General features: G+C 41.7%; 1 protein-coding gene across 1 annotated transcript; it reads left to right on the top strand.

Moving 5' to 3' along the window:
* The first annotated feature begins 1,134 nt into the window (after window positions 1-1,134).
* Window positions 1,135-12,331, top strand: LOC110496120 (NLR family CARD domain-containing protein 3). Its single transcript, XM_036952641.1, has 9 exons — window positions 1,135-1,228; window positions 6,933-7,055; window positions 7,269-7,741; window positions 7,888-8,001; window positions 8,165-8,278; window positions 8,449-8,559; window positions 8,720-8,823; window positions 9,295-11,071; window positions 11,323-12,331. The coding sequence occupies exons 3-9, from the start codon at window positions 7,674-7,676 to the stop codon at window positions 11,525-11,527; spliced, it is 2,493 nt and encodes an 830-aa protein (XP_036808536.1). The 5' UTR covers window positions 1,135-1,228; window positions 6,933-7,055; window positions 7,269-7,673; the 3' UTR covers window positions 11,528-12,331.
* Window positions 12,332-12,880: the final 549 nt, after the last annotated feature.

Genomic DNA, 12,880 nt, shown 5'->3' with positions numbered 1-12,880 from the left:
TACACTTGCCAGTTTTAGCTTTAGCCAGCACCATCTTCAGATTAGCCTTAATGTTGGTAGCCCTGCCCCCTGGTAAACAGTGTATGATCGCTGGATGATTTGTTTTAAGTCTAATACTGCGGATAATGGAGTCGCCAATGACTAGGGCTTTCAATTTTTCAGAGCTAATGGTGGGAGGCTTCGGAATCTCAGACCCTGTAACGGGTGGAGGAGAGACCATTATCTTGTTACAATATCCCTGTTACACCTAGAGAGTTTGTCATAGTCTTTGATGCTATTTCATCTGGAACTCTCATGTTGTTTAGTGGTGTAACCAGACCTCACCTTCTTGACCTACCCTCGCTTAGTCCAGTTGACTCTCCAATAGGAGAAATGTGGTTCTCCTTGCTCCCTCAGAACAACAGATCTATACATACTTTATTTCAAGGGGACATTGTTTCCATTCCTTATTTCACAACTTACTGAAATACATTCATCAATGATATTTGTTGGAAAATGTCTGGTTATTACCACACAAATACCTGTTTGTTAACAAGGTCAAAGAGGTCTCTTTCAGAATGATCCATAAGTATTACCCTGTGAATCATTACCTGAAGAAACTCAAAAAAGACAACATTAACTGTACTTTTTGTGTTGAGCGTCCATTAACAGTTTTGCAATTGTTTTGGCATTGTCTACATGTAAAGAAAATATGGCAAGATATTCATATTCTGCTCAGTTTCCTTAACTATAATAAGGATAAAGAAAAAATCTTTGACATCATAAATCTAATTGTGCTAATGTAAAAATGTAATATTCATAAATGTGAATTCACTAATTAAAAACCACTCTTCCATGTTTTCTATAAGGAATTTGAGCAATACATTAAGACCATTCTACATTATACTAATAAGAAAGCTGTTAAAACAATCAATGCGTGTGTATCTTTTAAGGTCTTTGTATAATCTGGAATTAGTTGTACCCCCTAGCATATGTCATCATTGTCTGTTTGGATACTTCTTGTATGTATAGAGATTTAACTGCAAAAATAAAGAAAAATACATTTCAAAAGAAGTCTAGTTAGAACAGGTGTTTACTGCCATCTAATGTTTGATATCAATACAACACTCTTTTATCAGGGTGGGGTGGGAAGGCAGCTGATCGTAAACCGAAAGTACGTTTGATCTTATTCAGGTTCCATTTTGAGAGGATAGAGGAAAAAATCATCTTGAGAGAAGAAAATAATAAAGTAAGTAATCTCCTTCAAATGTTGATATTTGGTTCCGTTGATAACCAAACACAATTTAACATCACTAAATAGCATTACATTTGTATGGTCTATTTAAGCTATTGATGACAATAGCTGCAAACGCTATATAGGCATAAATAGCATGATTGATGATATACAGTATGGTCACGTTTAATTTGCTTTGCTAAACCTACTCTTTGTGGAGTGACTTTGATAGCTACAGTAAATCTTTTCTGTTACTAAATGGAGATCTCTCAACAATCATTCTCACGATATCACATTGGTAATGGTTAAGCAGGGTTAAAGCTGGATGGGAGACCGAACGGTAGCTGATGTGGACATAACATTGAAGATCTAACGTTGTTTTAAAGTTACAAATTGAACATATTTTATACAAGGTTTGTCTGTGTTGTTAATACCTCCAATATGCCTTAGCTAGTCCTTTTGTTCTACCCCCCACACATGCAGTGACCTCACCTGGCTTAAATGGTGCCTCTAGAGACAAGACGTCTCTCATCGCCACTCAATGCCTAGGTTTTCCTCCACTGTACTCACATCCTATCATGCCCTTGTCTGTACATTATGCCTTGAATCTATTCTTTCCGCACCCAGAAATCTGCTCCTTTACTCTCTGTTCTGAATGCACTAGATTACCAGTTCTTATAGCCTTTAGCTGTACCCTTATCCTACTCCAACTCTGTTCCTCTGGTGATGTAGAGGTTAACCCAGGCCTTTCCAGAAACAAGTCTCTCACAGTTGCCGCTTGTTATAGACCCCCCTCAGCCCCCAGCTGTGCCCTGGACACCATATGTGAATTAATCGCCCCCACATCTACCTTCAGAGTTCGTACTGTTAGGTGACCTAAACTGGGACATGCTTAACACCCCAGCCGTCCTACAATCTAAGCTTGATGCCCTCAATCTCACACAAATTATCAAGGAACCTACCAGGTACAACCCTAAATCCGTAAACATGGGCACCCTTTTAGATATCATCCTGACCAACTTGCCCTCTAAATACACCTCTGCTGTCTTCAACCAGGATCTCAGCGATCACTGCCTCATTGCCTGCGTGTGTAATGGGTCTGCGGTCAAATGACCACCCCTCATCACTGTCAAACGCTCCCTAAAACACTTCAGCGAGCAGGCCTTTCAAATCGACTTGGCCCGGGTAACCTGGAAGAATATTGACCTCATCCCATCAGTAGAAGATGCCTGGATACTCTTAAAAGGTGTTTCCTCACCATCTTAAATAAGCATGCCCCATTAAGAACTAAGAACAGATATAGCCCTTGGTTCACCCCAGACTTGAATGCCCTTGACCAGCACAAAAACATCCTGTGGCGTTCTGCATTAGCATCAAATAGCCCCCGTGATATGCAACTTTTCTGGGACGTCAGGAACCAATATACTCAGTCAGTTAGGAAAGCTAAGGCTAGCTTTTTCAAATGGAAATTAGCATCCTGTAGCACAAATTCCAAATGTTTTGGGACACAGTAAAGTCCATGTAGAATAAGAGCACCTCCTCCCAGAAGCCCACTGCACTGAAGATAGGAAACACTGTCACCACCGATAAATCCACAATAATCAATAGTTTCAAAAAACATTTTTCCAAGGCTGGCCATGCTTTCCACCTGGCTACCCCTACCCCGGCCAACATCTCAGCACCCCCTGCAGCAACTTGCCCAAGCCTCCCCCGCTTCTCTTTCACCCAAATCCAGACAGCTGATGTTTTGAAAGAGCTGCAAAATCTGGATCCCTACAAATCAGCTGAGCTAGACAATCTGGACCCTCTCTTTCTAAAATTATCCGCAGAAATTGTTGCAACCCCTGTTACTAGCATATTCAACCTATCTTTTTTATCGTATGAGATCCCCAAAGATTTGAAAGCTGCCGCGGTCATCCCCATCTTCAAAGGGGGAGACACTTTAGACCCAAACTGTTATAGACCTATATCCATCCTGCCCTGCCTTCGTAAATTCTTCGAAAGCCAAGTTAACAAACAGATCACCGACCATTTCGAATCCCGCCGTACCTTCTCCATAATGCAATCTGGTTTCCGAGCTGGTCATGGGTGCACCTCAGCCACGCTCAAGGTCCTAAATGATATCAGAACCGCCATCGATAAAAGACAATAATGTGCAGCCGTCTTCATCGACCTGGCCATGGCTTTCGACTATGTCAATCACTGCATTCTTATCGGCAGACTCAATAGCCTTGGCTTCTCCAATGACTGCCTTGCCTGGTTCACCAACTACTTCTCAGACAGAGTTCAGTGTGTCAAATCGGAGGGCCTGTTGTCCGGACATCTGGCAGTCTCTATGGGGGTGCCACAGGGTTCACTTCTCGGGCCAACTCTCTTCTCTGTATACATCAATGATGTCTGTCTTGCTGATATTGATTCTCTGATCCACCTCTATGCAGACAACACCAATTCTGTATATATCTGTGCTAACAAACTTCCAAACGAGCTTCAACGCCTTACGTGGCCTCCAACTGCTCTTAAATGCTAGTATAATTAACCGCATTCTCTTCAACCGATTGCTGCCCGCACTCTCCCGCCCGACTAGCATCATTACTCTGGATGGTTCTGACTTAGAATATGTGGATAACTACGAATACCTAGGTGTCTGGTCAGACTGTAAGCTCTCCTTCCAGACTCACATTAAGCATCTCCAATCCAAAATTAAATCTAGAATTGGCCTCCTATTTTGCAATAAAGCCTCCTTCAGTCATGCTGCCAAACATGCCCTCGTAAAACTGACTATCCTACCGATCCTTGACTTTGGCGATGTCATTTACAAAATAGCCTCCAACACTCTACTCAGGAAATTGGATGCAGTCTATCACAGTCCCATCCGTTTTGTCACCAAAGCCCCAAATACTACCCACCACTGCGACTTGTATGCTCTCGTTGGCTGGCCCTCACTACATATTCGTCACCAAACCCACTGGCTACAGGTCATCTATAGGTCTTTGCTAGGTAAAGCCCCACCATATCTCAGCTCACTGGTCACCATAGCAACACCCACTTGTAGCACGCACTCCAGCAGGTATATTTCACTGGTCATCCCCAATGCCATCACTTACTTTGGCCGCCTTTCCTTCCAGTTCTCTGCTGCCAATGACTGGAACGAATTGCAAAAATCTCTGAAGCTGGAGTCTTGTATCCCCCTCTCTAACTTTAAGCATCAGCTGTCAGAGCAGCTTTTTTTTATTTTTTATTAATCTTTATTTAACTAGGCAAGTCAGTTAAGAACAAATTCTTATTTTCAATGATGGCCTAGTGGGTTAACTGCCTGTTCAGGGGCAGAACGATGGATTTGTACCTTGTCAGCTGGGGGATTGGAACTTGCAACCTTTTGCTAGTCCAAGGCTCTAACCACTAGGCTACCCTGCCGCCCCAGGCTTACTGATCACTGTATCTGTACACAGCCAATCTGTAAATAGCACACACAACTACCTCATCCCCATATTATTACTTACCCTCTTGCTCTTTTGCACCCCAGTATCTCTACTTGCACATCATCATCTGCACATCTATCACTACAGTGTTAATGCTAAATTATAATTATTTTGCCTCTATGGCCTATTTATTACCTTACCTCCCTACTCTTCTACATTTGCACACACTGTACATCGATTTTTCTAGTGTGTTATTGACTGTACATTTGTTTTTGTGTAACTCTGTGTTGCTTTATGTTGGCCAGGTCACAGTTGTAAATGAGAACGTGTTCTCAACTGGCCTACCTGGTTAAAAAAGGTGAAAAATTAAAATTAAATTAGCAGTAGTAGAACTGCTATCTGCTTAGTTACTGACAGATATCAATTTTAAAAGAGGAAATAAATCAGTCGGCTTCCGTCTTATCAGTAAGCATCTGGTAAAATGGCGGAGGAGCTTTGAAATAATAGGGTTTTATGCTCAAGGAAACCCACAGGTGTGCAAAGCTGTCATCAAGGCAAAGGGTGGCTACTTTGATCTCAAATATAAAACATGATCCCATATGTGTTATTTTATGCTACAATGTAGAAAATAGTACAAATAAAGAAAAACCCTTGAATGAGTAGGTGTGTCCAAACGTTTGACTGGTACCGTGTTCAGACACTTCACTCAGTACTTTTTTGAAGCACCTTTGGCAGCGATTTCAGCCTTGAGTCTTCTTGGGTATGATGCTACAGGCTTGGCACACCTGTATTTGGGGAGTTTCTCCCATTCTTCTCTGCAGATCCTTAGAAGCTCTGTCTGGTTGGAGGGGGACCGTCGCTGCACAGCTATTTTCTAGTCTCTCCAGAGATGTTCAATCAGTTTCAAGTCCAGGCTCTGGTGGGTCACACAAGGACATTCAGAGACGTGTTCCCAGTCTGAGGTCCTGAGTGCTCTGGAGCAGGTTTTCATAAAGTAACTTTCTGTACTTTGCTCAGTTCCTCTTTCCCTTGATCCTGACTAGTCTCCCAGTCCCTGCCGGCTGTCATGTGCCTTTTACTGAGGAGAGGCTTCCGTCTGGCTACTCTACCATAAAGGCCTGATTGGTGGAGGGCTGCAGAGATGGTTGTCCTTCTGGACGTTTCTCCCATCTCCACAGAGGAACTCTGGAGCTCGGTCAGAGAGACCATCAGGTTCTTGGTCACCTCCCTGACCAACGCCCTTCTCCCACGATTGCTCAGTTTGGCCGGGCGGCCAGCTCTACAAAGAGTCTTGGTGGTTCCAAACTTCTTCCATTTAAGAATGTTGGAGGCTACTGTGTTCTTGGGGACCTTCAAAAATGCAGAACTCTTTTGGTACCCTTCCCCAGATCTGTGCCCCGACACAATCCTGTCTCGGAGCTCTACGGATGATTCCTTCGACCTTATGGCTTGGTTTTTGCTCTGACGTGCTCTGTCAACTGTTGGACCTTATATAGACAGGTGTGTGCCTCTCCAAATCACGTCCAATCAATTAAACTTACCACAGGTGGACTCCAATCAAGTTGTAGAAACATCTCAAGGATGATCAGTGGAAACAGGAAGTACCTGAGCTCAATTTCGAGTCTCATAGCAAAGGGTCTGAATACTAATGTAAATAAGGTATTTCTGTGTTTTATTTCCCCAGCATCAGATGTTCTCTTGGATACCTTTTATATCTTTCGGCAGGTAGCCTAGTGGTAAGAGTGTTGGGCCAGTAACTGATAGGCTGCTAATCAAATCCCTGAGCTGACAAGGTAAACATCTGCTGTTCTGCCCCGGAACAAGGCAGTTAACCCACCGTTCCTAGGCTGTCATTGTAAATAAGAATTTGTTCTTAACTGACTTGCCTAGCTAACGAAAGGTTAAATCAATAAATGGAGGTTGTTTTGCAAGCCAATGCTAACTAGCATTAGCACAATGACTGGAAGTCTGTGTATCTACTAGCGGAGAGAGAGAATACATGGATGTTGATGTAACTGCTGCTACTTGAGTTTAGTTACTCAGTCTAACATTTTTTCAAAAAGGAAGTGAATCAGTTGTTCTTGGTTATCAGTAAAATGGCTGATAGTTGAAGAGCGAAAAAAAAACAGGATTTCTGACCATGTTTGTTTTTATTTGATGGGTATTTGTTTGCTCAAGGTAATATGTGTCATTATTTTCTGTTTGGTTCTGATCCAGACATTGTGTCTCTGTAGTCTTTACAGTACGAGTTTTGATCCAGGAAGTGTGTATCACTCTCCATTGTGTGTTTTCTACTGTAGGTCTGATGAGAGAGGAGGGGAGTGGGGCACTGACTCTAAAATGAGTCTCTCTGTTGACCGAGAGGAGGGGGGCACTGCATCTAACATTAATCTCTCTGGGGTACATGACACTAAAGCTACGAGGTAGGATGTGTGTGTGTGTGTGTGTGTGTGTGTGTGTGTGTGTGTGTGTGTGTGTGTGTGTGTGTGTGTGTGTGTGTGTGTGCGTGTGTGTGTGTGTGTGTGCGTGTGTGTGTGTGTGCATGCGTGTGCAATTTAAAGAGTGACAAAATTGTTTCACATTTTCGTTAGGCAAAATATATTAGAGACTGAAAGTATGTCTCTGTTGTGTTAAAGCTCAATCCATCAGGAGAGACCCAACTCCCCTGTATGCAGCTGTGTGTCCATGAAATGTGACCAATCTATGGATCTACCTCTCACGTTTAAAGAGGGAAACCTTTCTTCTGAAAAAAGGCAAGAAGCCATCAACTTGGTCAATTGGTCTACAACACTTTAACCCAGAACTCAAGTCTTGTGTAATTAGTCAGATGCTGGATTATGTTTGGCGTCCATACGTGTTAAGAGAACAGAGAGAACTATAAAAGTGAACTGGAACGAAGAGAGAGAAAATGCAACAAAATACCTCTGTGTTTTTTATATTTATGTTCCATGTTATACATCTGATTGAAGAATGAGGAGTTTTGTGCTTTTGTCAGGATCGAACATCAGAGACCTGCCTCCCCTGTACCCAGCTGTGTGTCCATGAAGAGTGACAAATCTATGAATCCACCTATCATGTTCAGAGAAGGAGATGTTTCCATTGAACAAAGGTGTGTTTTATTAATAGAACATAGAGTAGATAATGAACATGATATTTTCTATTTCATACTGATTGTCCTTTTCTTGATGTTTCCTGCCAACCAGATAAGTCTCAGTGAGTATACTAAATTGACTGCTTTCTTTGTGCTTTTGTCAGGATCAAACATCAGAGACCTGCCTCCCCTGTACCCAGCTGTGTGTCCATGAAGAGTGACAAATCTATGAATCCACCTATCATGTTCAGAGAAGGAGATGTTTCCATTGAACAAATGTGTGTTTTATTAATAGAACATAGAGTAGATAATGAACATGATATTTTCCATTTCATACTGATTGTCCTTTTTCTTGATGTTTCCTGCCAACCAGATGAGTCTCAGTGAGTACAACAAACTGACTGGTTTTCTTTGTGCTGGTTTTCTTTGTGCTTTTGACAGGATAAAGCAGCAGAGACTAGACTCACCTGTACCCAGCTGCGTGTCCATGAAGAATGACCTGTCTATGGAACCACCTCTCACATTTAAAAAGGAAAACATTTCTAGTGTAGAAAGGTAATAACCAGTATGACTTGGTTGATGTTAATTTGGTCAAAATGTCAACTTTGTCACTGTGTTAAAAACACTACTGATTTATTGTTGCTCATTGGAGTATTTTGCTACAGATACTACTACCAAAGGTGTACTGTATTAAAGTTGCTGTGGTCTCTTTGTATTTTTGTCAGGGTCCAGCAGGAGAGACCAGCCATCACGGCACCCAGCTGTGTGTCTATGAAGAGTGACCAGTCTATGGATCCACCTTTAAGGTTCAGAGATGGAGTTGTTTCCGAACAAATGTGAGATATCATTGTTTTACAGATTCATGTAATGATATGCTGACAGTACGAGGCTTGGCCACATCACACCGTTGCAATTAATTCATGCATACCCTCTTATGTGTTATTGCTTCTGTGTGCATGCTGAATGTACAGATGTAAGCTCATGTTTTGTCCACAGAGCCCAACAGGAGCTATCAAGACAGTTCAAGACAGTGCTGAGTTCAGATCTCCCTGAAGGCTTTGAGATGAACCAGAAGGAGCTTGCTGACGCACTGGAGAAAAGTAAGAGCTGTCTGCCTTCACTGTTGATTGCTCCATTATGGGGGATGTAGAAAAGCTGGACATAGCATTATAACTCAAGTATGTGTTGTGTGCATTCATTTAACTTGTAAAGAAAACATTCATGCATGTATACAGGCAGTTAAGAGGGGATGTGATTACATTTGACTCATTCATAACACAATCCTATGTGGTCCTGTCACCTCGATAAGTTGACATGGCAGGTGAAAGAGGAGACTCGAGGCCATGCTGGGCCAAAGTAACACATTTCATCCGGATTTTTTTCTGGATGCATGCATTTACATGCAAGGGCGTAGTAGCAAATGCATAGTACAAAAGGACTATGGACTGTTTTACTGACACAGAAAGTTACAGAGTGGGATCTCTGGGATCTGTTTTGTTTTGACCAAAGATATGTATGTTTAACTCCATTCTTCCAATTTTGAATATCCTCTGTGCTTCTTGTTTATTCAGGTGAGCTTGATTTGATTTGCCAACGGGAACTCAAATCTAATCTAAAGACGAAATATCAAAGTGCATTTGAGGGTATTGCTAAGCAAGGGAACCCAACACTTCTCAATAAGATCTACACAGAACTCTACATCACAAAGGGTGGAAATGGAGAGGTCAATAATGAACATGAGGTAAGACAATTGGAGACAACAACCAGGAAACAAGCAAGACCAGAGACGGCAATCAAATGTAATGACATCTTCAAACCTTTACAAGACAGACCTATCAGAACTGTGCTGACAAAGGGAGTCGCCGGCATTGGAAAAACAGTCTCTGTGCAGAAGTTCATTCTGGACTGGGCTGAAGGAAAAGCAAATCAGGATGTCCAATTTGTATTTTCACTTCCTTTTCGGGAGCTGAATTTGATGAAAGGGGAAAAACACAGTTTGTTTGAACTTCTCGATCACTTCTCAATGGAAACAAAAAAATTAAGAATCTCCAACTTTGACAAATACAAAGTTCTGTTCATCTTTGATGGTCTGGATGAGTGCCGACTGCCCCTAGACTTCAAGAGGAACAAGAGCTGTTGTGATGTCACAGAGTCGACCTCAGTGGATATGCTGCTGACAAACCTCATCAAGGGAAATCTGCTGCCCTCTGCTCTTCTCTGGATAACTACTAGACCTGCAGCAGCCAATCAGATCCCTTCAGGATGTGTTGACCAGGTTACAGAGGTGCGAGGGTTTAATGATTCACAAAAAGAGGAATACTTTAGAAAGAGATTTACTGATAAGAACTTGGCCAGTAGAATCATCTCACACATGAAGTCATCAAGGAGCCTCTACATCATGTGCCACATACCAGTCTTCTGTTGGATCTCTGCCACAGTTTTGGAGAAAATGGGTGAAGAAGGGAGAGAGTTGCCCCAGACTCTAACTGAGATGTGCACACACTTCCTGGTATTTCAGACCAAACAGACGAATGAAAAGTATCTTGCGAAAGAAGAGACAGGTCCACACTGGAATAAAACAAGAATTCTGTCACTGGGAAAACTGGCTTTTCAACAGCTTGTGAAAGGCAATCTAATTTTCTATGAAGAAGACCTGAAAGAGTGTGGCATTGATGTCAGGGAAGCCTCAGTGTACTCAGGAGTGTGCACACAGATCTTCAGAGAAGAGTGTGGGCTGTACCAGGTCAAGGTGTTCTGCTTTGTGCATCTGAGCATTCAGGAGTTTCTGGCTGCTGTATATGTGTTTCTCAGATTCAGCAATGACAATGATAATCTAATAGCCAAACCACAGTTAATCTTCAAAACATTTTGGTTCCGAAAAATACCTGCAATTGACTTCCACAAGAGTGCTGTGGATAAAGCCTTGGAGAGTGTGGGTGGACACCTTGATCTTTTCCTCCGCTTCCTTCTGGGCCTCTCACTGGAGTCAAATCATAAGCACTTACGAGGTCTACTGACAAAGACAAGAAGCAGCCCACAGAGCCATGAGGAAACAGTCATGTACATCAAGGAGAAGATCAGGGAGAATCCCTCTCCAGAGAGGTGCATCAATCTGTTCCACTGTCTGAACGAACTGAATGACCATTCTCTAGTGAAGGAGATCCAAAGTTACCTGAGCTCGGGAAATGTCTCCAGTGAAAAACTCTCACCGGCACTGTGGTCAGCTCTGGCCTTTGTGTTGCTGACTTCAGAAGAGGATCTGGAGGTGTTTGACCTGAAGAAATACTCCAGATCAGAGGAAGGTCTTCTGAGGCTGCTGCCAGTTGTCAAAGCATCCAGAACAGCTCTGTGAGTACATATTGTAGAATGACATTTAAGTATTAATCATTAGATATTCCATTTAGAAAAAAATATGCACTATTGAACAACATATGGAATAATGCATTGATGTTTGCATCAGTATAACAAGATGACCATACAATTCTAGGAGACGGAAGATGAATCTATATGTCGAGAGAATAAACCAAATACCATTCTACTTCTACACTACTCGTGTTAAATGAACACTGTCTATGTGAAATCATGATGATCTCTCTCAGGCTGTCAGACTGTGGAGTCACAGAGGAAGGTTGTGCTTCTCTGGCCTCAGCTCTGAAGACAAACCCCTCACACCTGAGAGAGCTGGATCTGAGTAACAATGACCTGAAGGATTCAGGAGTGAAGATGCTCTCTGCTGGACTGCAGGATCCACAATGTAAACTGGAGACTCTGAGGTCCGTATTCCTATTTTTAGTCAACTTGTGATAACTGTTCACTGGATCCACATGTGTTTATCAGACTTAAATAGTTTAATTTGTCTCTATGCTCCAGCATTTTGGATTTAAGATATTAGGCAACAGTACAGAATAACACTTTTAGGGGAATTTCAAACATATCTATCTTACCATTTAGACATAAAATATCTTTATAATGTATCTCCCCCCCATTAGAAGATGTCATAAGTATTTGGACAAATTCACTTTTGGTATATTAAAGTAGTCGAAAAGTGTAGTATTTCATCCCATATTCCTTGCACTCTGTGATTACATCAAGCTTGTGACTCTGCAAACTTGTTGGATGCATTTGCAGTTTGTTTTGGTTGGGTTTTGGATTATGTTTTGCCGAATAGAAACCGAATGGTGAATAATGTCTGGTGTCACTTTTATTGTGATTAAGAATGTAAGATGTTCTGAACACTTCTGCATTCATGTGGATGCTACCATGATTATGGATAAACATGAATGAATTAATGATGTATGACAACGTTACAGAGGCACAAATGTCTGAGGTTAGCATGTTTTGTTTTAGCCTCTAACTTCTCACTCATTATTATTCATGATTCCTTCATGATTTTTCTTAATCGTGGCATTATTTGAATTCATTTAGTAGTGTTAAGAAACAAATTTACTCCATTCATCATTCAGTTAGGTTAAACATCTCCCAAAACACAACCAAAACAAACTGCAAATGCATCCAATGAGTTTGTATAGTCACAAGCTAAACTTTTGACTACTTTAATACATTATACAAACTAATTTGTCCAATACTTACAGTGGCTTGTTTTTCCTATTTTGTTGCCTTACAACCTGGAATTAAAATAGATTTTTGGGGGGGTTTGTATCGTTTGATTTACACTACCACTTTGAAGATGATAAACATGTTTTTATTGTGAAACAAACAAAAAATAAGATTAAAAAAACTGAACTTGAATCTTGAATGTGCAGAACCCCCCCCCCCCCCCCCCCCCAAAAAAAAAGTCAATACTTTGTAGAGCCACCTTTTGCAGCAATTACAAGTCTGTTGGGATATGTCTCTATAAGCTTGGCACATTTAGCAACTAGGATTCTTCAAGCCAAAACTGCTCCAGCTCCTTCAAGTTGGATGGGTTGCTGCTGGTGTACAGCAATCTTTAAATCATACCACAGATTCTCAATTGGATTGAGGTCTGGGATTTGACTAGGCCATTCCAAAACATTTAAATGTTTTCCCTTAAACCGCTTGGACTGTTTACTCCAGGGCAGCCCAACCCTCTTCCCGGAGATCTACATTCCTGTGGGTTTTCAGTCCAACCCTAATTTAACACACCTGATTCTACTTATTAGCTGCTCAACAAGACCT

Source organism: Oncorhynchus mykiss, chromosome 18 (genome assembly GCF_013265735.2).
Source record: "Oncorhynchus mykiss isolate Arlee chromosome 18, USDA_OmykA_1.1, whole genome shotgun sequence".
Classification (NCBI taxonomy): Eukaryota; Metazoa; Chordata; class Actinopteri; order Salmoniformes; family Salmonidae; genus Oncorhynchus; species Oncorhynchus mykiss.
This window is presented reverse-complemented; position numbering and strand designations above follow the sequence as displayed.

Bases quoted from the DNA above. Each gene is read 5' to 3' on its own strand.
- LOC110496120 (XM_036952641.1), top strand. From the start codon at position 7,674: ATGAAGAGTGACAAATCTATGAATCCACCTATCATGTTCAGAGAAGGA. The intron at 8,002-8,164 runs GTGTGTTTTATT...TGCTTTTGACAG, and splicing joins GATGTTTCCATTGAACAAAT to GATAAAGCAGCAGAGACTAG. The intron at 8,279-8,448 runs GTAATAACCAGT...TATTTTTGTCAG, and splicing joins AACATTTCTAGTGTAGAAAG to GGTCCAGCAGGAGAGACCAG.